This window comes from Bos taurus, chromosome 21, assembly GCF_002263795.3.
Source record: "Bos taurus isolate L1 Dominette 01449 registration number 42190680 breed Hereford chromosome 21, ARS-UCD2.0, whole genome shotgun sequence".
NCBI classification, from domain to species: domain Eukaryota; kingdom Metazoa; phylum Chordata; class Mammalia; order Artiodactyla; family Bovidae; genus Bos; species Bos taurus.
Window position 1 is genome coordinate 68063584 of NC_037348.1, and position 22564 is coordinate 68086147.

Here is a 22564-nt window from a genome sequence, read left to right on the forward strand (position 1 = left end):
GAACATCTGAAAGTTCTTGGTTCACATAATGTTGAAGCCTCACTTGGACAATTTTGAGCATTACTTTGCTAGCGTGTGTGATGAGTGCAGTTGTGCGACAGTTTGAACATTCTTTGCATTGCCTTTCTTTTGGATTGGAATGAAAACTGACCTTTTCCAGTCCCATGGCCACTGCTGAGTTTTCCAAATGTGCTGGCACATTGAGTGCAGCACTTTAATGGTATAATCTTTTAGGGTTTGAAATAAGTCAGCTGGAATTCGATTTGGATCCCAGATTAGATAAAAATGATGAATAATATTTTCATTATATAATATCTCCCCCTTTTGGTGTGGTTTCTGGGAGTTTTTTTCCCCCCTTGTCTATTTATTTATTTATTTATTTTTTTGGAGAGGACATTTTTTAATACTGAGGGCCAATTACCAGAGAAAAATAATCAATTGATATAAGTTATATAAGAAAAATTTCCTCATAATTTGGCAAGTTTTAAGATAATTATATAATCAGATCAGATCAGTCGCTCAGTCGTGTCCGACTCTTTGCCACCCCATGAATCGCAGCACGCCAGGCCTCCCTGTCCATCAACTCCCGGAGTTCACTGAGACTCACGTCCATCGGGTCAGTGATGCCATCCAGCCATCTCATCCTCTGTCATCCCCTTCTCCTCCTGCCCCCAATCCCTCCCAGCATCAGAGTCTTTTCCAATGAGTCAACTCTTCGCATGAGGTGGCCAAAGTACTGGAGTTTCAGCTTTAGCATCATTCCTTCTGTCACACTAGTGTATGTTCCTTGGTTCTTTGTCTCGTCACAACAAAGATTTGGAGCGACGGACATTAAAGCCCTCGGCGCGTCACAGCTCTTGGGTCTTGGACAAACCATGCTACAGCTCTTAGGCAAATCAGTGTTACAGCTCTATTTTATTTAGAAGATAGCAGGAGAATCCAAGACTTGAAGTGAAGAGAGTGGAGGAGTGTGTGGGGAGGGGGGGAGAGAGAGAGAGAGAGAGCGCGCGCATGCCCGTGGGAGAGAGAGTTCGAGAGAAAGCGCTTTGGCTCCTCCTTTTATATGTTTTTTTCCTCCACCTGGGCATGCCCTATGCAAATTGGGCTTAGCCAGGAGTGCTGTTTGTTCTGTTTGTTCTGCCTGAAGTCTTCACTCTGGTCCTCGGACCTTCCTTGTCTTTTAGCCACCGCCATTTTGGACTCCTTTTCCCTATTCTGCCTACCTAACATTCCCCCCTCAAGAGATGGGAGGCCCAATTCTTTGGGAATAGGGGCGTCAAGGTCTTTCTGGCTACTTTGTGCTGAACTGGGATGGCGAGGGGTATTGGGCCTCCCCCTCTTGCTAGTCTCAATCCTCAGAGTCCTTAGAGCAGTGTCCAAGGGTGTGTGATATCTTCTGTGATCAGCTGTAGTTTTATATCTTTGTTGAACTGGCACTGCATGTTGTAGCTGGTTGACCCGGCTCTTCTTTTTCCATCCAAGACAAAGCTGCTTCCATCAGTGTGCCAGATTTCCTCAGGATTGGTCAGAGGATCTTCTGACAATCCCTCTCGGGGTTTTGTCCAGTGGTCCAAGGTTTCTTAACTGGAGGTCTTCTGGAATCTGAGACTGGGCCGTGTGAGCTTTCTGCTGAGTTTGGTTTTCGTTGTCCTGGTTTCCAGCACGATGGGCCTTCCCCTGCACTGGGTTTCTTCGCCTTCCGCTTCTAGCGTGGGAGCTTTGCTGAGTTGGGCTCCTGTTGTGCTTGGCCTCTTCCACGCAGAGGTTGTTTCAGCCAGGTTATATCCGAGTCACGGCACCATAGATGTCACACTAGTGTATGTTCCTTGGTTCTTTGTCTCGTCACAACAAAGATTTCGAGCGACGGACATTAAAGCCCTCGGTGGTCACAGCTCTTGGGTCTTGGACAAACTGTGCTACAGCTCTTAGGCAAATCAGTGTTACAGCTCTATTTTATTTAGAAGATAGCAGGAGAATCCAAGACTTGAAGAGAAGAGAGTGGAGGAGTGAGTGGGGAGCTGGGGAGAGAGAGTGAGGGGGAGAGATAGTGAGAGAGAGAAAGAGAGAGAGAGAGATAGAGCACATGCACGTGGGAGAGAGAGTCCCCCCCTTGTCTGTTTAAATGTAAAATGTTGTACCCGTATTTGTATGAAGCCCCTCTTGTCAATTATAAAATATTTATAAAATGTTAAATAATTGTAACTAGTTGAGTTTTAAGTTTTTAAGGTTTGTTTTTAAGTACTTGTTTTTTAACGATGTCTCGTGTCTGGGTGTTTACAAACCTGTTACCAGTTAATCTATGATTACCAAATTCTTGGGCTTCCCTGATAGTTCAGTTGGTGAAGAATCCGCCTGCAATGCTGGAGACCCTGATTAGATTCCTGGGTCAGGAAGATCGGCTGGAGAAGGGATAGGCTACCCATTCCAGTGTTCTTGGGCTTCCCTTGTAGCTCAGCTGGTAAAGAATTTGCCTGCAATGCAGGAGACCTGGATTTGATCCCTGGGTTGGGAAGAGCCCCTGGAGAAGGGAAAGGCTACCCACTCCAGTATTCTGGCCTGGAGAATTCCGTGGACTGTATAGTCCATGGGGTTGCAAAGAGTTGGTCATGAATGAGTGACTTTCACACCAAATTCTTAAAATCCTTAAAATTTATTAATTTATTTTTTTTCTAGGTTGCAATAAAAATAATTGACAAAACTCAGTTGAATCCAACAAGTCTACAAAAGGTAAGATTGGTCCAACAGCCGGTATTTTTTTAAAAAATGATTTTCAGTGCTAATTGCCATCTAATTTGTGCATTAATTACCTGTACTGTTATTTTTATTGTGTTTAGCACACAGTAAAGCTTCCTCTTCCTCAGATGACTACTACTTTAATGTAATATTGTTTAAATGCAGTATTGTTCAATTTTTTTCCTTCCTTTCCAGTTGAAGATAATGATTTTTAAATGTTCTTAATAGCACAAACTGAAGGCTGTACTTTCAAATTGAATTTTCTAAATATTGACTAGAATAGAATTATAAAAAAACAGAAAAACGTATTTTCATGTAATTAGTGTAATGCAGAGTTATACATATTTTACAGCTAATACTGTGATCTTTTTTCAAGTCAGCACTTTAGCTTTATTAAGCTATCACTATATGTCTAATTAAGGAGTGATGATTAATTCATGTGAAAGGAAAAAAGTAAACCTGAATTGATAGTTGAAAATGTGTTTGTAATACACTGCTGCCATTTGTATCATCTGATGTAGCTCAGAAGTTCTCAACGTGCTTCATGTTAAAATCACCTGGGCCTCTTTTCAAGCTCCTCATGGCCCATGGGAAGATGTACTTGCTGAGGCAGGGCCTGGTCATAGGTATTTCACTGGTGCATCAGTGAATGATTAGCACTCTTCATAAAAAGATCCTTTTAGTTCTTTTTAGTTTTGCAAAGCCTTTTTGCATTCTTTATTAGATTTCTAGACTTGGCCTGTGGTAGCTGGAAGGTATGGAGACCTAGAAATAAGAACAGGAAGTCCTCTGTCACTGAACTGAATGTCTAACTTCACCTGGAGCAAGTCACTTAACTTTCTGACATTGGGTTTCTCATCTTTAAAAACAGAGATAATTTCACTAAGTGAAATAAGTGAGACAAAGACAAGTACCATGTGATCTCACTTATATGTAGAATCTACAAAACAAAACAAACAGACAAAACAGAAATAGACTTACAGAGAGCAAAACTGTTGGTTGCCAGAGGGGAATTGAGTGAAATAGGTAAGGAAGACTTAAGTGGTAAAAACTTCTAGTTACGAAGTAAGCAAGTCATGGGGGTGTAACATACAGCATAAGGAACGAAGTCAGTAATGTTATAATAATTTTATATGGTGACAGGTGGTAATTGGACTTACCATGGTGATCATTTCATAATGTATTTGATTGTCAGATCACTATGTTGTACACCTGAAGCAAATGTAATATTGTATGTCAACTAAACTTCAATTGAAAATAATAAAAAATAACTAAATGGAGATTTAATCTTTTCATGATGGGTTATATCAATGAAATAATGCATATAAAAGAGTTTTGTAAATTGCAAAGCAATGTATAAGGTATTTTAAGTATAATGCCTTATGTACATTTCTAATGTAGTTCCAATGGTTATTTCCCATTTACATCATGATTTTGAAATCTTATCATTGAGGGGTGGGGTAGAGGTTGAGGTGGGAAAAGAGGTAGATTTTATCTTGTACTGAAAATGTTATTTAAATGAGTGGTTCTGCAGGGCATAGTGGGCCTTAAGGATTTTCAGGGTGGCCCTGGAAGTATCCAGAAATTCTAGCTAGTCCTTTGTTCTGAAGATGAAATTATATCCCTTTCCTTAAACTTTGATTTCTTCATGTACCTAGGGACTTGGTGCTAATTAATAGGTAAGGGGTTATAAAAATTTGGTATTCAGAACTAAAATTAGTATGTAAAGAGGTTTGCTGAGGATTCTAATGATGTTACAAATCTTCCATTGTTCAAGTGTACTTGTAAATAACTGGAATTGTGGCATTTTTCTAGGAAGAATTTTGTCATAGTATTGAGTTGATTGCAATTTTTGTTTCAAGCTTGATTGCTTTTTTCATTATTTTTGGTCATAGTTTTTAACTGCCACTCTTCTTTTTTATTATTATTACAAATTACAGTTTGTTATATCACTATCAATTCAGTACATGATAGGTTGTCTGGTTAGCTTGATTATGCAGATATGTTTAGCATTAATTTTGGCACATGAACAATAGGTATGACTTTTAAGATTTGTTTGGCATAGTACAAGTATGAACCATTCACAGAAGATTTATACTAAAAGGAAGATCCATCCAAGTTAAATAATCTGAGAAGTGTAATGTTTTCAGTTTTAGGGCATTGTTTTAAGCTGTAAACCATGTGTTCATATTCTTTTCTTATAAATTAAAAGCGTTCTATAAATATTTCCTTTAAAATTATTTTTTACTGAGTTCCTTTTCCATTGAAAAGTGGCAGCAGAGTGGTATGTATACCTGGCATCTTACGCCCCTGGAGTAGTGGTTCTTGCACCTGGTTTTCTTCCTCAGCGTCACTTACAGTTGTTATCACACCTGCGTCAGCAGCAGAGCTCTTTATATTGTGATCTTAAACTCCGGAGCTTGGTGTACAGCCTTAGGAGCCAGCATTCACATTCAGGAGCGTTCTGTCCGCAGTGTGTAATCTTTCTGTACTGCCACTGCCACAACTGTGCACACTGCTCATTCAGGCAGCGTTTGATCACTGATGTTACGATAGTTTAAAAGTGTTCTCAGTGTCCTGGCTCACACACGATCGTGTCTGATAAACACAGATAAGCAAACCTGAGGTGACTGCGTATTTGTAAACTGATGTTATTTTCACTGCCAAGTTCCCTCATTTTTCCTTTTAATTTTTCCAGCCACTGAGTGAATACATGTTAGATTCTAGTAAGATATATCTTTCTCCTGTTTTTTTTTTTTTGTACTTCTTAATTTCTAAGTACTATCCCTGAGACATTTTGCTGTTTATAAATGTCTTTTAGGTCAGCCTTTAAAGAAATGTGTAACACTGTGTACTTATAATGCTGTTGAAAACAACAGGAGCTTAAAAAATGTAGTTTTCTTCCTGGTTTTATAGAATCATTTTTAGCTGTGATTTGGTTACATGCAGATGATCTTGCGATCTTGTTTTGTTTTGTGTGTCATTAAGAAGCAAGTTATGACTTTATTAAGACATGCCAGTACACTGAGTGTAACCCACCTGAAGTTATTTTCTTTTCTAATCTTGGAGTAGTACTAACAAGAAGAGAGGGAGTATAGAGTCATGGATGGGAAAATGGTGAAGCCAGGCTACATAGATTCGAGTTTAGGCTTCAACCTAGCCTAGCTTTGTGACACGTCACCTCCCTGGATCTTCATTTCCCTGTTTTTAAAATGGAAATAATAACCTTATCTCTAGGGCTGTGGTGAGAATTAAATAAGTTAACATTTTAAAGCCCTTAGAAGAGCTGAGTGTAGTTCCTAGCATATGCTAAGGACTGAGTGTTATTATTGTGTATCCTGTTTAATATTGATTTTGAGGGGGAGTAGGAGATTTTCTTTTTTTTTTTTGGAGTGTAGTTGATTTACAGTATTGTTTTAGTTGCAGTGTACAGCAAAGTGAATCATTTATATATATATATATAAAAATATAAATATATATATATATATATATATTCTCTCTCTCTCTCTCTCTTTTAAATTCTTTTCCCAGAGATATTTTTGTTTGTTTGTTTAATTTTACCCTCACAAGAAGTAGGTAAAGCTTAAGAATTGAATTGTGGGTTCTGACTTGGGTCTCATAGGACCTATGTGCTGTAGACTACTTCTGATAATGGCTTAAATTTGCGTGTTTAGTATAACGTACTGGAGTAGTTTGCTCAAGCTGCTATAATAAAATACTGTAGACGGGGTGGCTTTTGCAAATTGTTTATTTCACACTGTTCTGGAGGCTGGGAAGTCCAAAATCAGGGTTGCCGGCACGGCTGGGTTCTGGTGAGAGCTTGCTTTTTGGATTGCAGAGAGCTGCCATCTCACTGTGTCTTCACAGCAAAGTGGGGGGAAGGTGTGTGAGCATGTGTGCATGCTCTCTGATGTCTCTGCTTAAAAGGGCACTAATCCCATCATAAGGAAACACCCCCATGACCTCATCTAAACCAACGTAATTCCTGGATGCCCCGTCTCCGCATATCACACTGTGGAGCAGTTTCATGAGGTAGGCTCTGTTATTCAGGAGAGAGAGGCCAGGAGGTAAAGTGACCTGCCCAGAGTCCCCTCGCTGATAGATGTGCGAGCAGTCATTTTATGGTGGATGTAGTCAGCGTGGAGTTGAACTCTCGTGAACTCTAAGTGAAAGCGTGTTTAGCACAGTTTAGATAACAGAGCACTTGCTGTAGGCAGTGTCCTTGGGTCCTTCACTGGATAGGATTGCATTGTCGGTAGATGCTAGAGGGGCTTCCTGTGTCCTCACATGCAGAGGCTTTTTCACACTCACTAGCCTGATGGGCATCTTCCTCTTCATACTCTGTTAGGTGAGTATTACTGCCGTCTTGATTTTCCATTGAGGAGACAGACTAAAAAGTTATTCTAGTCAAGCTGTCCAGTTCGTAGGTGATAGAGCAAAGATGTAGATCTTAGTCCAGCTCCAGAGGATGGACTCATTGCATTTCCTTACGCTGCTGCTAAGTCACTTCAGTCGTGTCCGACTCTGTGTGACCCCATAGACGGCAGCCCACCAGGCTCCCCCGTCCCTGGGATTCTCCAGGCAAGGACACTGGAGTGGGTTGCCATTTCCTTCTCCAATGCAGGAAAGTGAAAAGTGAAAGTGAAGTCACTCAGTCGTGTCTGACTCTCAGGGATGCCATGGACTGCAGCCTTCAGGCACCTCTGTTCATGGGATTTTCCAGGCAAGAGTACTGGAGTGGGTTGCCACTGCCTTCTCCTTACGCTACCCTCCTGTGATTAAATCTCGCTTGTTGAGGTGGGAACTAACTTGAGACTTCTCTGTAGTGGTGGTGAAGAAGTTAGTTAATAATTTCAAGTTTGAAGAAATATTTCAAGTACGTAAGAAAAGAAAGCCTTGTTCCCCACCTCCCCGTCTGAACTTTGCATAAGTCATGTCTTAATGCAAATTTGTTTACTTACTCCTTCACTTAACAAGCACTTATTAGTAAATACCTGCTGTGTGCCAGGCATTATTCAAGTACTGATGATAAACATTGAACCAAATGAAGTTCTGGCTTTCATGGACTTGACATCATAGTGGGGGAGTAGCAGTGAACAGATACATGGTGTCCCGTCATGTCAGTGCCATAAAGAAAAACAGAGCAAGATGTATGAACTGTATTTTCTTATTTTTTATATTCTCGATGCTCTGTCTGATCTGGGAGAGAGTATTCCCAGAATTTGCTAGTTTCTGGAAATAGAAAACTGCTCCCCTGTGAGGACTGTTCAGGTGCAGACCAAGCAGCACAGAGCCTGTGCTCCGACCACGCCTTCTGCTTGCTCTTAAACTCCAGGAGGCAGCTACTTCTCTGCCCTGCAGGTACTGGGCACCTAACAACTATACTTATACCTGAGATCTGCTGAAATTATCCAAAGGAACCAGTCCGCAGCCTGCTCGCCCTGCCTGGACTTGCCTTTCCTGTGGAAACCAGGATAAAAACTTGCCCATGCTTTCCCCTTGCTCTTTCTGCCTCCTGACCCGTCTTGGTGCTCCCTCACAAGGCCCTGGATGGCACTGTGTGCCCCCTTTTGGGAACTCTAAGTAACCATCCTTTTAGTGGTAGTCTTCTCGTAGCCTCTTGGCTCACCATACCTGAGTAATAACTTATGCTTTAAAGTGCAGGGTGAGGAGATAGTGTTGCGAGGAATGTGTAGGGGTGTCCTCTTAGCAATTCATTTGAGAAACTTTATTGTTCTTCTGAACCAAGCCTTGCGATAAGAAGTCAGACAAGTGCAGTGGACTCTGGGTGAACCTGTGTGGTTTGCAGTAAAATTTTACCTAGGCCTTGAGGATCTAAATATTTTTCAGTAAGTAATGAAGCATGGAAAGACATTTTCAGTCCTCATTGCAATGTTGACATGGAGGTCCTCATTGAGCATTCGTGGAGGATTGCACAGACAATTTGAGGAGCAGCAGCAGCAATGGGCGGCAGAGGCCTGCAAGTATGCAGGGCCCTGTAAGGCCCTGAGCCAGAGGATGTGTCAGGGCGAACGGGGAGCCTCAAATGCCCCGGCTCTTTAAGGAACACTCATCTGTGTGTAGTAAACTTTTTGGTGGTTCCCTAACCTTCCCCTGGCCTCTTCTGACTGAGATTGTGTTATTTTGGAAATAGTCTTGGGACTTAACTGGTGGTCTAGTGGTTAAGAATCCACCTTGCAATACAGGGGATGCAGGTTTGATCCGTGGTCAGAGAACTAAGATCCCACATGCTGCGGAGCACCTAAACCTACGTCCCACAACTACTGAACCTGGAGTGCCACAACTAGAGAGTCCATGTGCCGCAACAGAAGATCCCGCAGCCACAACTAAGACTCAACACAGCCAAATACATTTTTTTTAAGAAAATAGTCTTCTTGATCACCATACTGTGACATCAATATAAGCAGTCCGTCGTCTCTTTCTTAAACTGGAACCGTTTAGTTAAAAACAAGAACTATGTAAATTAATGAAATAATTGATTTTTTTCCCCTTAGTATATGTTTGTGATAGCTGGTTAGCCAGCTTTAGAGTTTCCGTGGTGGCTCAGTGGTGAAGAATCTGCCTGCAATGCAGGGGACCTGGGTGGGGAAGATCCCCTGGAGCAGGGCATGGCATCCCACTGCAGTATTCTTGCCTGAAGAATCCCATAGACAGAGGACCCTGGCGGGCTACAGTCCATAGGGTTGCAAAGAGTTGGACATGACTGAAGCAAGCGACTTAGCACTTCTCCAGCTTTAAACACATAGAGAGATGGAGGCGATCTTCTTCCTGTGCCTCTCTGCTCCAGTGTTGATGACTCCAGTTAATGACCAGATTTTTTTCTTTTCTAGTTGAACATCTGTCGTCTAGAAACATGTACAACACTGTTCTCCATTCTTTCATATGGAGCTGTGGTGAATATGGCAATCCGAAAAGAAAAAACCCAAACCCTACTAATGCAGTATAACCACCTATTTTGAGTCTTATTGGTCCAATCTACAGAGTATACACTGAGCCTCTTGGGCCAACTACAGGACTTGCCTTCAACACAGGGCTAATTTATTTCATATCTGTATTTGATTCTTTTTCTTATCTGAATTTATCTGATTTTTGCTAAAAACCATTTAATTGGTAATCCCAGTCTGCTGGGGGTATTTCTAAAAAATGAGTGTTTTGTATTACCTGTCACTTCTAGTCTGGTGCTCTGTGCTTTGGACAAGGATGTGTTTGTCTAATTAAAGATCTGACAGGGCAGAGACAGAGCCCTCAATGGAGAATCCATGTTTTAGTTGATCTTGCTGACCCAGGAAAAACATTTTTTCAGTAAGATTCAAGCACCATTCCTTTTTTTTTTTTTACTTTTTATTTTTTTTTTTTAAATTTTATTTTATTTTTAAACTTTACATAATTGTATTAGTTTTGCCAAATATCAAAATGAATCCGCCACTTAAATCCAGACTATTAGAAAAGGAAATCCCTGTGTTTAAAAAATATTGATCAAAATTACAGAAGAAAAAGAAGAATGAACCTTAAATTCAAGTATGTGCAAGTTATGAGAATTCCCTGGTGTTCCGTTGGTTGGAACTCTGCCCTTCCACTGCAGGGGGCATGGGTTCAATCCCTGGTCAGGGAACTGACATCCTGAGTGACAGCACAGTTCAGTTCAGTCAGTCAGTCGTGTCTGACTCTTTGTGAACCCATGCAGCACACAAGGCTTCCCTGTCTATCAACCACCCCTGGACCTTGCTCAATCTCATGTCCATCAAGTCTGTGATGCCATCCAACCATCTCATCCTCTGTCCCCTTCTCTTGCCTTCAGTCTTCTCCAGGATCAGGATCTTTTCCAGTGAGTCAGTTCTTCATATCAGGTGGCCGAAGTATTGGAGCTTCAGCTTCAGCATCAGTCCTTCCAATGAATAATCAGGACTGATTTCCTTTAGGACTGACTGGTTTGATCTTGCAGTCCAAGGGTCTCTCAATCTTCAACACCACAGTTCGAAAACATCAATTCTTCAGCGTTCAGCTTTCTTTATGACAACACAGTGCAACCAAAAAAAAGTGTGCATAAGATACATACCAGTTTACTGAATGATTATTGACATATTGACTATAGATTCCTTTTATCACGGTCTTTCTGGGAAATTCTGCTTACACCCACTCAAGTCTGTTTTCTTAAGTCGGTTTTTTTTTTTTTTTTTTTAAGCTACTGTAATGCTTAGAGGTCTGTAAGTGACTTTTTCTTGGCATCCCAGGAAATCTTAGTTGTGGGACAAACCAAAGAACTGTATATTTGGAAGCAGAACTGGTTCATGCTTTTCATATGGTCTACAATGTAATTTACTTTTACTGTTAACCACACTAGGTTATTTGGAGTACCTTTGCTTCAGTCTCAGGCCAATCTTTTTTAACCCTTGCTGTGCATTAGAATCATCTCTCATGGAAGCCTCTGGCTCAACGGGTAAAGAATCTGCCTGCCATGCAGGAGACACAGGAGATGTGGTTTCGACCCCTGGGTCGGAAAGATCCCCTGAAGGAGGGCATGGTGACCCACTTCAGTGTTCTTGCCTGGAAAATCCCATGGACAAAGTAGCCTGGCGGGCTACAGTTCATGGGGTCACAACGAGTCTGATATGACTGGGTGACTGAACACACAGTGGAGTTTTAGAGGAAAAAAAAAAAAAGGCCCATGTTTTCTTCAGAATACTCCACCCCCTGGAGGTGCCGACTGGTTGGGTCTGGGGTGAGGCAGAGGGATCCGGGTGCACATCTCAGATGAGAGTGGGTCCCGGACTTCTTTGGTTCCCTGCAGGGTTCTTAATTTCTCTCTTCTTTCTGAGGCTGCCCTTTGTTAAATGTGACCCCTTCCTCCAGTGGTTTTAAGTCTTGTAGGCTGGTGCCACTACCAGTACTGAATATCTCCTTCTCTCAAACTCTTCCTAACCAGATTTCTGGATTTCTTTACTTTTCCTTGCCCATCTGGTGAAGCCCAGGTCATTTTTGGAATCTTTTTCATCAAGCAGCTCTGTTCATCTTTTCCTTTGTCAGTAGCTTCCTCTTTCCATATTGACTTGTAGAGGCTAAGTAGCTCAGGCCACTAACGAAAAGAGTTGTTAGAGTCCTGGGTTTTTTTAAATTCATTTTTAAAAATTGAAGTATAGTTACTTATGTATATTATATAAGTTAAAGGTGTACAATAAGCAATACACAGGTTTTAAAGTTTATATTCCCTTTACAGTTGTTGTAAAATATTGGTTATAGTCCCTGTGTTGTACAGTGACCCTTGTAGCTTACTTTATGCCTAATAGTTTGTGCCTCTTACTCCCCTCCCCCTGTACTGCCCCTCCTCACTCCCCTCCTGCCATGGTAACCACTAGTTTGTACAGTGAGTCTGCTTCTGTTATAGTCACACTTTGTTGTATTTTTAAGATTCCACATTTGAGTGATATACAGTATTTGTCTTTGACTTTTCTTAACTAGCATAATGCCCTCCAGGTCCATTCATGATACTGTGATGGCAAAGTTTCATTCATTTTATGGCTGAGTAGTATTCTATATATACACACACACCACATCGTTATCCATTCATCTGTTGATGGAGATTTGGGTTGCCGCCATATCTTGACAGATGTAAATAATGCTGTTGTCAACATTGGAGTGCATGTATCTTTTTGAATTAATGTTTTGGGGTTTTTTTAAATACGTACCCAGTGATGGAATTGGTTGTATATAGTTCTATTTTTAGTTTTTTGAGAAACTCTGTAGTTTTCCATAATGGCTGTATCAGTTTACATTCCCATCAATAGTGTGTGAAGGTTCTCTTTTCTCCACATCCTGACCAACACTGATCTTTGTGTTGTTTTTGATAGTAACCATTCTGACAGATATGAGGTAATATTCATTGTGGTTTTGATTTGCATTTCCTTGATGATAAGTGATATTGAGCATCTTTTCATGTGCCTTTTGGCTGTCTGCATTTCCTCTTTGGGAAAATATCTGTTCAGTTCTTCTGCCCATTTTTAAATTGAGTTTGTGTTTTTTGATGTTGTGTAATATGTGCTGTTCATATATGTTGGATATTAGTTCTTGATTGGTCATATCATTAGCAGATATTTTCTCCCATTCAGGAGGTTGCCTTTTCATTTCGTCAGTAGTTGCCTTTGCTGTGTAAAAGCTTTTAGGTTTAATTAGGTCACATTTGTTTATTTTTGCTTTTGTTTCCTTTACTTTAGGAGAAGTTCCAAAAAATATTGCTGTGATTTACATCAGAGTGTTCTGCCTATATTTTTCTCTAGGAGGTTTATAGTATCCAGTCTTACATTTAGGTCTTTAACCCATTTTGAATTTATTTTTGTATATAGTTTTAGAGAATGTTCTGATTTCATTCTTTTACCTGTAGCTGTCTAGTTTTCCCAGTACTAGTTATCAAAGAGACTGCCTTTTCTCTATTGTATATTCTTGCCTTGTTTGTCATACATTAATTGACTATAAGTGTGTGGGTTTATTTTGGGCTCTCTGTCTTGTTCCATTTATCTATGTTTATTTTTGTGCCAGTGCAATACTGCTTTGATGACTATAGCTTTGTAATATAGTCTGAAGTCAAGGAGTGTGATTCCTCCAACTCTGTTCTTTCTCAAGATTGTTTTGGCTATATGAGGTCTTTTGTATTTCCATGCAAATTTTAAAATTATTTTTTCTATTCTTTGAAAAACACCATTGGTATTTTAATAGAGATTTCATTGAATCTGTAGATTGCCTTGGTCATTATGGACATTTTAACAATATTGATTCCTTAGAGCACTCCATCTGAAAGCAGCAGAATACACATTCTCTTCAAGTGTACACAGGACATTTTCTAGAATAGATCACATGCTGGGCAACAAAACAAGCCTTGGCAAATTTAGGAATGCAGATCACATCAAATGCCTTTTCTGACTGCAACACTGTGAGACTAGAAGTCAACTACAAGAACAAAAAAACTACAAAAAACACAAAACACATGGAGGCTGAACAACGTGGATCACTAACCCAGTGGATCACTGAAGAAATCAGATAGGAAATTTAAAAAAATACCTAGAGCCCTATTATTTACAGTCCAGGATCTGCATTTGGATCAGTGTAACGAATCAGATAGAGGATACTGCTGCTGCTGCTGCTAAGGCACGTCAGTCGTGTCCGACTCTGTGTGACCCCAGAGACGGCAGCCCACCAGGCTCCTCCGCCCATGGGATTTTCCAGGCAAGAGTACTAGAGTGGGGTGCCATTGCCTTCTCCGATAGAGGATACAGACTTTTACACATAGAATGTGGTAAATGGAATCTAAGACAAACCCTTCTTCATCTTATGTATTTAAAATACTGAGAATTAAAATATATGTATATTGTTAGATTTCAAAAGTGGTGAAATAGAAGTGAAAGAAAATATAGCTTCAGTGTTGCTGGTGCTTTAGAGGGAAAATTTCAGTTTATTGCCTGACTTATTTTCACTTTGGTAGGAGGCTTAGAGTAGATTTTGAATTGAGGATATTAGAATTTATTTTTAATTATACCAGTGGTTCATTGTGCTATTTAGAAAAGTCACTGAAAAACCAAGTATGTTAACACATTATTGATTGGGGATATACTAATATGTCTTTTGTTACCTGAAGGTTATTGACTGGAGACGTATCAGCGCGTTTTTAGAGAATGGTACAGTTAGCATCACCGTGAGAATGCTGTTAGAGCTTAAAATTATCAGGGGTTCACTGTACGACTTACAGTTGTCGTCGTCGTTCATGTTTTGCTCTGTTAGGTTTTTCAACCAAAGTGTATATTATAAACAGAAAATTTCCAAAAATGATGCATCATGATATTTTGAGCATAGAAGAATTTTTCAGTTTTATGCAGATACTTTCTCTGATTGTCCGAGCAAAATACGTATTAGTGTCTCAGAACATGGTAGTTCTTCAGAATATAGTTCCGATTCAGACAGTGTGAATGTTACACCAACAAAAAGAAAAACCTTAGTGATAGATTCTGATCCAGAAAGTGAAAATGAAACTCATGGTGCTAGAGAATGCTCCTTTGCTTCAGTGAAAGAGGCAGAAGATATTTCACAAAAATTGGAAGACTTAACAGGTGTGTCAGGTATAACTGTTGGATGTAGTGACCTGCAGTGCTGATGAAATAACAGAATTAATTTTTAGCTGACCAAAATAAACATCACCGGCCATATGCATTAGTTTCTACAAAAATCCCCTGGTCAGTAATGAGTTAAAGGGGTCAGACTGGAGCCCAGCATGGAGAAATTCAGTTTGCAAAAAATTGAAAATAGGTTTAAAAACTAGACCTTTGGGAAAGAATCCTGGCAATAACAGCTAGAATCACAGCCGCGTGTTGCTTACTGTGTGCCGGGCACTGTTCCAAGATCTCTGCCTGTCAGATCCTTTATCCTGGGAGTACCAGAGGCCTAGGAGGTCCACCCACCTTGGTTCAGTCAGTCAGTGAGTGGCAGAGGCCTAGGTGGGGCCAGATAGTGTGCTCCAGAGGCCAGATTCTCAATGACTGTGAACGGTCTGCATCATTCATTGCCTGTTGTCACAGCAGCCCTGTGACATCGTTATTTTTATCTGTAGTTTACAAATGAGCAGTTCAAGTAATGTCACATCCTTGTCAAATTTTTGTCTGATTTTTCAGTTCTTGCCCATCTAGTAGATATAAAACTATGTCACTGTGGTTTTAATTTGTATTTCCATGATTACTGATGAGTGTTACATCTTTCATATTTGTATTGGCTTTTGTTTCTTCTGTAAATTGCCTGTTGAAGTCTTCTGTTCAGTTTGTATTGGATTCTTTTTCTTAATCATTTTAGAGACTATATATTCTGGATACTAACATGTGACAGACATGTAGCTTCTTCTGTTTGATGGTATGTATTTTCATTCTCTGGACATTGTCTTTTGATGAACAGCAGAGATTCTTAATTTTAACACACCTGAATTTATCAGTCTTTTCTTTTATGGTTTGTACATTTATGTCTTTAACAAATTCTTCCCTGCCTCGGGCCATAAGGATAGTTTTCTCTCTTGTCTTTAAGTTTTATACTCTTGAATCTACCTTGAAGTTGTGCATATTGTGAAGTAGGAATCTTAATTTCATGTTTTTTTTTTTCACGTGTTATATCTTACTGTCTAGGCTCTCCTTTCTCAACTGATCTGCAGCAGTTTTCATTCATACCTGTACACACACACTTTGTTCTTTGAAGTGGTTTTCCTGGTTCATTGCACAATTGCTATTTTAAAGACATTTATTTTACATTTATTTTTGCATTTAAAATTTTTATTTTCAATAGTACAAGGGCAGATGATAAATAGAATCCCAAAATAGGTGACAGGTAAAAAATCTGAGCTAAAAGTAGAAACACAAGAGTAACAAAGGAGGCTTAATCTCTCTCAGGCTATGTATAGCACATTAAGTAGAGAGAAAAAGATACAGATCTTTATATACAGCTCCTCCACTAGCCCATATTGCAGACTTGCGCATTTTTAATTTAAATTATTTGGTCACAGCTTGTGGCATGCGGGATCTTAGTTCCCTGACCAGAGATGGAGCTTGTGCCCCATGCAGTGTAAGCAGAGAGCCTTAACCAATTGACCAGGGAAGTCCCACAAATTTGTGAATTTTTTTTTTTTAAAGCATCCCTTTCTTAGGATACATTACTGCTGTGTGCCAGGAAATTATTGTGATAACTATTCAAAACTGTGATGACTGCAAGCAAAATGATTTCCTCAGGATTGGGCACTTGTGCAGCTGCTGCTGCTAAGTCACTTCAGTCATGTCCAACTCTGTGCAACCCCATAGATGGCACCCACTAGGCTCCTCTGTCCCTGGGATTCTCCAAGCAAGAACACTGGAGTGGGTTGCCATTTCCTTCTCCAATGCATGAAAGTGAAAAGTGAAGTCACTCAGTCGTGCCCAACTCTTAGTGACCCCATGGACTGGAGCCTACCAGGCTCCTCCATCCATGGGATTTTCCAAGCAAGAGTACTGGAGTTGGGTGCCATTGCCTTCTCCGACTTGTGCAGCTAGCTATAAGCAATGGTCCAGTTAATACAATTAATAAGCCTAAGTAAGAGATATTTCCAGGCTGCATTTTCTGAACAAGCAGTAAAAACAGAAACAAACAAAAAGTACAAACGAATGGAGCTTAAAGCACTCACAGAACTCCTGGGGTCTAAGAGAAAAAGCAAATCAAAATTGCAGTGTATCTAGAAAGTAACACTGTGTATCAGCACCTATAGAATACTGTTTTTGTTGCTCATGAAAATTTGAAACCTTAAACATATTATTAACAAAAAATGACAGTACATTGAATACGTAGTAAGTTAGAAGAAGGAACAGAATAAATCTCAGGAACTAAGAATAATGTAAGGAACTAATAATGGACTTCCCAGGTGGCACAGTGGTTAAGAATCCGCCTGCCAGTACAGGAAGACACAGAGTCCTGAGTTTGATTCCTGGGTTGGGCAGATCCCCTGGAGAAGGAAATGGCAACCTGCTCCAGTATTCTTGATTGAAAAATTCAATGGACAGAGGAACCTGGCAGTCTACAGTTCATGGGGTTGCAAAGAGTCAGACATGACTCAATACCTGGAGTTCACTGTGGCTCAGATCGTGAAGTCCTTATTTCAAAATTCAGGCTTAAATTGAAGAAAGTAGGGGAAATCACTAGGCCATTCAGATATGACCTAAATCAAATCCCTTAAGATTATATAGTGGAGGTGATGAATAAATACAAGGGATTAGATCTGGTAGCCAGAGTGCCTGAAGAACCATGGACGGAGGATTGAAACATTGTACAGGAGGCGGTCACCAAAACAATCCTGAAGAGAAAGAAATGGGAGAATGCAAAGTGGTTGTGTGAGGAGGCCTTACAAATAGCTGAGAAAGGAAGGGAAGCGGAAGACATAGAAGAAAGGGAAAAATATACCCAACTGAAAGCAGAGTTCCAGAGAATAGCAAGGAGAAGGCCTTCTTTAGTGAACAATGCAAAGAAGTAGAGGGGAAAAGTAGAATGGGAAAGACTTTCTCTTCAAGAAAATTGGAGGGACTTCTCTGGTGGTCCAGGGGTTAAGAATCTGCCTTGCAATGCGGGGGATGCGAGTTCAGTCCCTGGCTAGGGATTGAACTAAGATCCCACACGCCATGGGGCAACTGAGTCCCTGGACCACAACTAGAGATCCTGCATGCTGCAACAAAGACCTGCCACAGCCAAATAAGTAAAATATATAAAAGAAAAGAAAATTGGAGATACCAAGGGAGCATTTCATGCTAGGATGGGCATGATAAAGGACAGAAGCGGTAAAGACCTAACAGAAGCAGAAGATACTGATAAGAGGTGGCGAGAATACACGGAAATACGATACCAAAAAAAGGTCTTAATCACCCAGATAACCACAACAGCTGTCAAAATGTATCAGAAACAGGGAAGAAAGCTGTAGTTCAATCTCATAACATCCGTTCAAAAATTGGGAATTAACATAGCATATAGGCCATCCAGTTAAACATTTATCTTTGCTTGTTCCTCCCACTCACTAAATAGTAGTAAAAAAATTAAAAAGGAATGTCAAAAATAGAGAAGACTAGCAGACAAAGAATTAAACCAACTTTGCCAGACGGAAAACAGATGGGTGAATGGTGCATGTGTGTGTGTATACACATTATTGTATGGTTTTTTTCACATAATAGATTTTGTATATCATAGTGAGCTGAAACCAAGTCCCCAAAGGAAGCAGCTAGGGGTAGGAATAGGTAGGCTGGTCCAGCAAGAATCATGCTGAACCATGCTACAGAATTCAGGAAGTTTAAGAGTGAGTTCTCTTGGGTCCTTTTGTGGGTGGAGGTACAAGTAGAACTGAAAACAGGATTGGCTGAAAATCTGTAATTGGACCTTATATCACCTTAAGGCAGCCCACCCTTCTCTCCCCCAGTAGAAATTGGGCAGATTGTTTTCTGAAGAGGTTCAGTCAAAGAGCATTTAGACTTGGGGTCCCCCATACTAAAAACCGGAGAAGGCAATGGCACCCCACTCCAGTACTCTTGCCTGGAAAATCCCATGGACGGAGGAGCCTGGTGGGCTGCCGTCTATGGGGTCGAACAGAGTCCGTGGGGTTGCGAAGAGTCGGATACGACTGAGCGAGTTCACTTTCACTTTTCACTTTCATGCATTGGAGAAGGAAATGGCAACCCACTCCAGTGTTCTTGCCTGGAGAATCCCAGGGACGGGGGAGCCTGGTGGGCTGCCGTCTATGGGGTTGCACAGAGTTGGACACGACTGAAGTGACTTAGCATAGCATACTAAAAACAGGGGCCCGCTGAGTGATGGACGTCTCCCGTCTCTTTGCTTGCTCCCCAGAACTCTCTTAGCCCTTCATGCTGCCTAATAGGAGAGTGGAGGATTCTTCTCCAGGAGAATTGAGCTAAATGAAAATACAGCTAGAGACATTTAATGTCTTTCAGTGAATCTACTTAATCTCTGCCTGGTCATCCTCTGGTCCAGCTCTTATATAACATTCAGTCCAGTGTTTTGGTGCCTCTCTTAAATATGGGCAGACAGCCAAGGATTTCCAGATATTTGAGGATAACCTGAAGCAAATAGGAATAAGAGAAAGGAACACTGAAGAGGAAACTCAACTACTTTAGAAACACACACACACACTGCAATTGGTGTTTTCAAAGAGCTTAAAAAGAGGGAGACAGTGCAACAACCACCATTGCATTCATGAGAGAAGAACGTGGCACACTGAGGACGCACTCTTGGGGAGAGGCGAGTTCATGGTATTGGAAAGAAATTCAGTAAAGGGGTTACAAAATAAAGGCAACAAAGGCTCTCAGTTCATAGAGATGAAAATTAAGATACCACATAAAACTGAAGTGCCTATCTAGGAGGTCTAGTTTCTGATGAAGAGGAGTTGTAAGAAGAACTGGGGATAGGAGGGAAGATTATCAAAGACTAACATGTGACTTCCCAGAACTGTAGGACCTGAATTTCCAGATTGAAAGGCTTGGTGCCAATGCAGTAAAGGACAAAAGATCTACAGTGCGTCTGGACTGAATGCTAATGTACCACAGAGACTGAGTCTGTGGTACATTAAAACATATATACATCAAAATTAGAAGAAAGAGGGGGAAGATAGGTCATAAAGAATTGTAACAGAATGTCATCATACCAGTCCATATCACTGTAAACGGGAAGAAAATGGATCAAAGCCTTTAAAATTCTGAGAGAACTGAATATTCCTGTGTAAAAGAATGAAACTGGACCCCTGTTTTACACCACTCACAAAAATTAACTCAAAATGGATTAAAGATTTAAGTGGAAGATCTGAAAACAAAGTTCATGGAAGAAAGCAGAGGGGAAAAGCTCCTTGACATTGTTCTTAGCAGTGATTTTTTTATGTGACACTAAAAGCACAAGCACAAAAAGTGGGTCTACAGAACTTGCGCACAGCCAAAAAAAAGCGATCAGCAAAGTGAAAAGGCAGCCTGCAAAAGGGAAGAAGAGGAACGCTTAAAACCCAACAGCAGATAAGACCCTAAAGAATCCAAGTTAAAAAACAACAAAGAATCTAAATAGGATTTCCAAAGAAGACATTCGGATAACCAACAAGTACATGAAGAGGTGTTTAACATCACTAACTATCAGGGGAGTGCAAACTGAAACCACAGTGAGATACATCACCTCACACCTGTTAGAATGGCTATCAAAAGAGTGTAGAGAAATGGGAAATGTGTACTGTTGGTCAGAATCTAAACAACTACTGTGGAAAACAGTGTGGAGGTTCCTCAAAAAATTAAAAACAGCTATCATACAACTCAGCAGTCCGTTTCTGAATGTGTATCCATAGGAAACACAGTTACTATCTCGAAGAGGTGTCTGACCTCCGTGTTTGTTGCAGTGGTGCTCTCAATAGCCAAGTCAGGGCCACAGCCTAAGTGTTCATTGACAGATGAGTGGATAAAAAAAGTGTGAGGGGTATTATTATATATTCCATAATTGTCTCTGCTATATAATAATAGGAATATTGTTCAGCTGTAAAAATGGAAATCCTGCCCTTTGTGACAACATGGATGGACCTTAAGTGCATTATGCTGAGTTAAATCAGACAAAGACAAACACTTGTTGTTCAGTCACTCAGTTGTGTCCGACTCTTTGCGACCCCATGGACTGCAGCACGCCAGGCTTCCCTGTCCTGCACCGTCTCCTAGAGTTTGCTCAAACTCATGTCCATTGGGCTGGTGATGCCGTCCAACTATCTCATTCTCTGTTGTTCCTTTTCCTCCTGCCTTCAGTCTTTCCCAGCATCAAGGTCTTTTCTAATGAGTTGGCCCTTTGCATCAGGTGGCCAAAGTATTGGAGCTATGATATCAATTATGTGGAATCTTAAAAAAAGGAAAAAAAGCTGAACTTATATGAACAGTGTTCATTGTGGCTGCCAGGGTGTGGGAGGTTGAGGGACATGGGGAGCGACTGGTCAGAGGGTACAGGCTTCCAGCTGTGAGATGGGAAGTTCCAGGTGTCTAATGTACAGCATGGGGACTGTGGTTAACAAGTGTTGGGGACTTGACAGTTGCTCTGAGAATGGGTCTTAAATATTCTCACCATAACAACAACAAAAAAATGGTAATCATGTGAGGTGAAGGATATGTTAACTAGCTTTATTGTGGTAAAGCTATCACAATATCTGTGTGTATCAAATCATCACATTGTACACCTTAGACTTAAACACAATATATAGTATATGTCAGGTATATCTCTCTAAATTGGGGGTGGGGCACTTTCAGAGAAAACTTTAGAATTCTTTACCCAGCCAAATGTCAATCAAAGGTGAAGGTGGAATCAGAACATTCTGGGCCATGTAAGGTCTTGAATTTAGACATCTGCTTACCCTTGCTCAGGAATATTGGTGGGGCTAGCAAGGGAGGATACTCACAAGTGGGAAAGCATAGGATCCAGAACAGGAAATCCAACACAGCGGGTCTTAAGAACAGAACAAAGGCCTCCAGAATATTAATATCTTCAGAGAGGGGAAAAAGAATACTTGACTATTTGAAAGTATTTGAGAGGAGATATATACTTCCATTACAAAGCTTAAGGATGCACCAGTAAAGTGAGAGATAGACAGAAAACCTAAGTTAACAGAATAACTAAAACAATTATTAGCTCAAAGGAAATCAAAACATTTTTGATAAATAAGAAAGAATGGAAATGCATTCCTAGTGTGGCTGTAAAGAATATTTATAGTGCAAACTGAATAGTTTAGCCAAATATTATGGTGACTGATCAGAGGAAGGAGGGAAGGGATGTAGGGTGGGGGGGCAGGATGTCAGAGCAGTCTTCATTGCTAGTGTTACCAAGTCAATATCAAGAGGGAGGAGCTAAGAAATAAAGACTAGGGGCACTTCTGTTTTGAAGTAAGGCAGCTCAAATACTTGAGATAAGAGGGCTTGTTGCTGTGAACAAGGGTTGAGGGTGGAGAGAGAGACTACATTACACAGTTTGACTTTCAAAGCTACATATATGTACTACTTTTAGCAATAAAAATTAAACTATTTATTTAGCCAAAACTATAATAGAACCTCATGAAGAGGTTGGAGAGGGAAAGCATAAGTCTGTTTGGAAGGGCTTTAGGAAAGCTAAATCCACAGTGGGAAATCAAGGAAGCTGTATAATCTGACATTTTAGAAATATGTAGGTGAACAATAGATGACATAGCTAAAGAAGCTGAAAGGACTGTTTCTGAAAAGCCAGCAAAGAAAGAGTCAGGATGAATTTGGATAAGTACCCAACGTTGTCT

General features: G+C 40.5%; 1 protein-coding gene across 10 annotated transcripts in view; it reads left to right on the forward strand.

Moving 5' to 3' along the window:
* Window positions 1-22564, forward strand: part of MARK3 (microtubule affinity regulating kinase 3) — a 117317-nt gene that overhangs the window by 41182 nt on the left and 53571 nt on the right. For all 10 annotated transcript variants that reach the window (XM_059879373.1, XM_059879375.1, XM_059879374.1 and 7 more), the window contains exon 3: window positions 2674-2727. In XM_059879373.1, the coding sequence (XP_059735356.1) occupies window positions 2674-2727 (54 nt within the window). The remainder of the gene's footprint in view (window positions 1-2673; window positions 2728-22564) is intronic.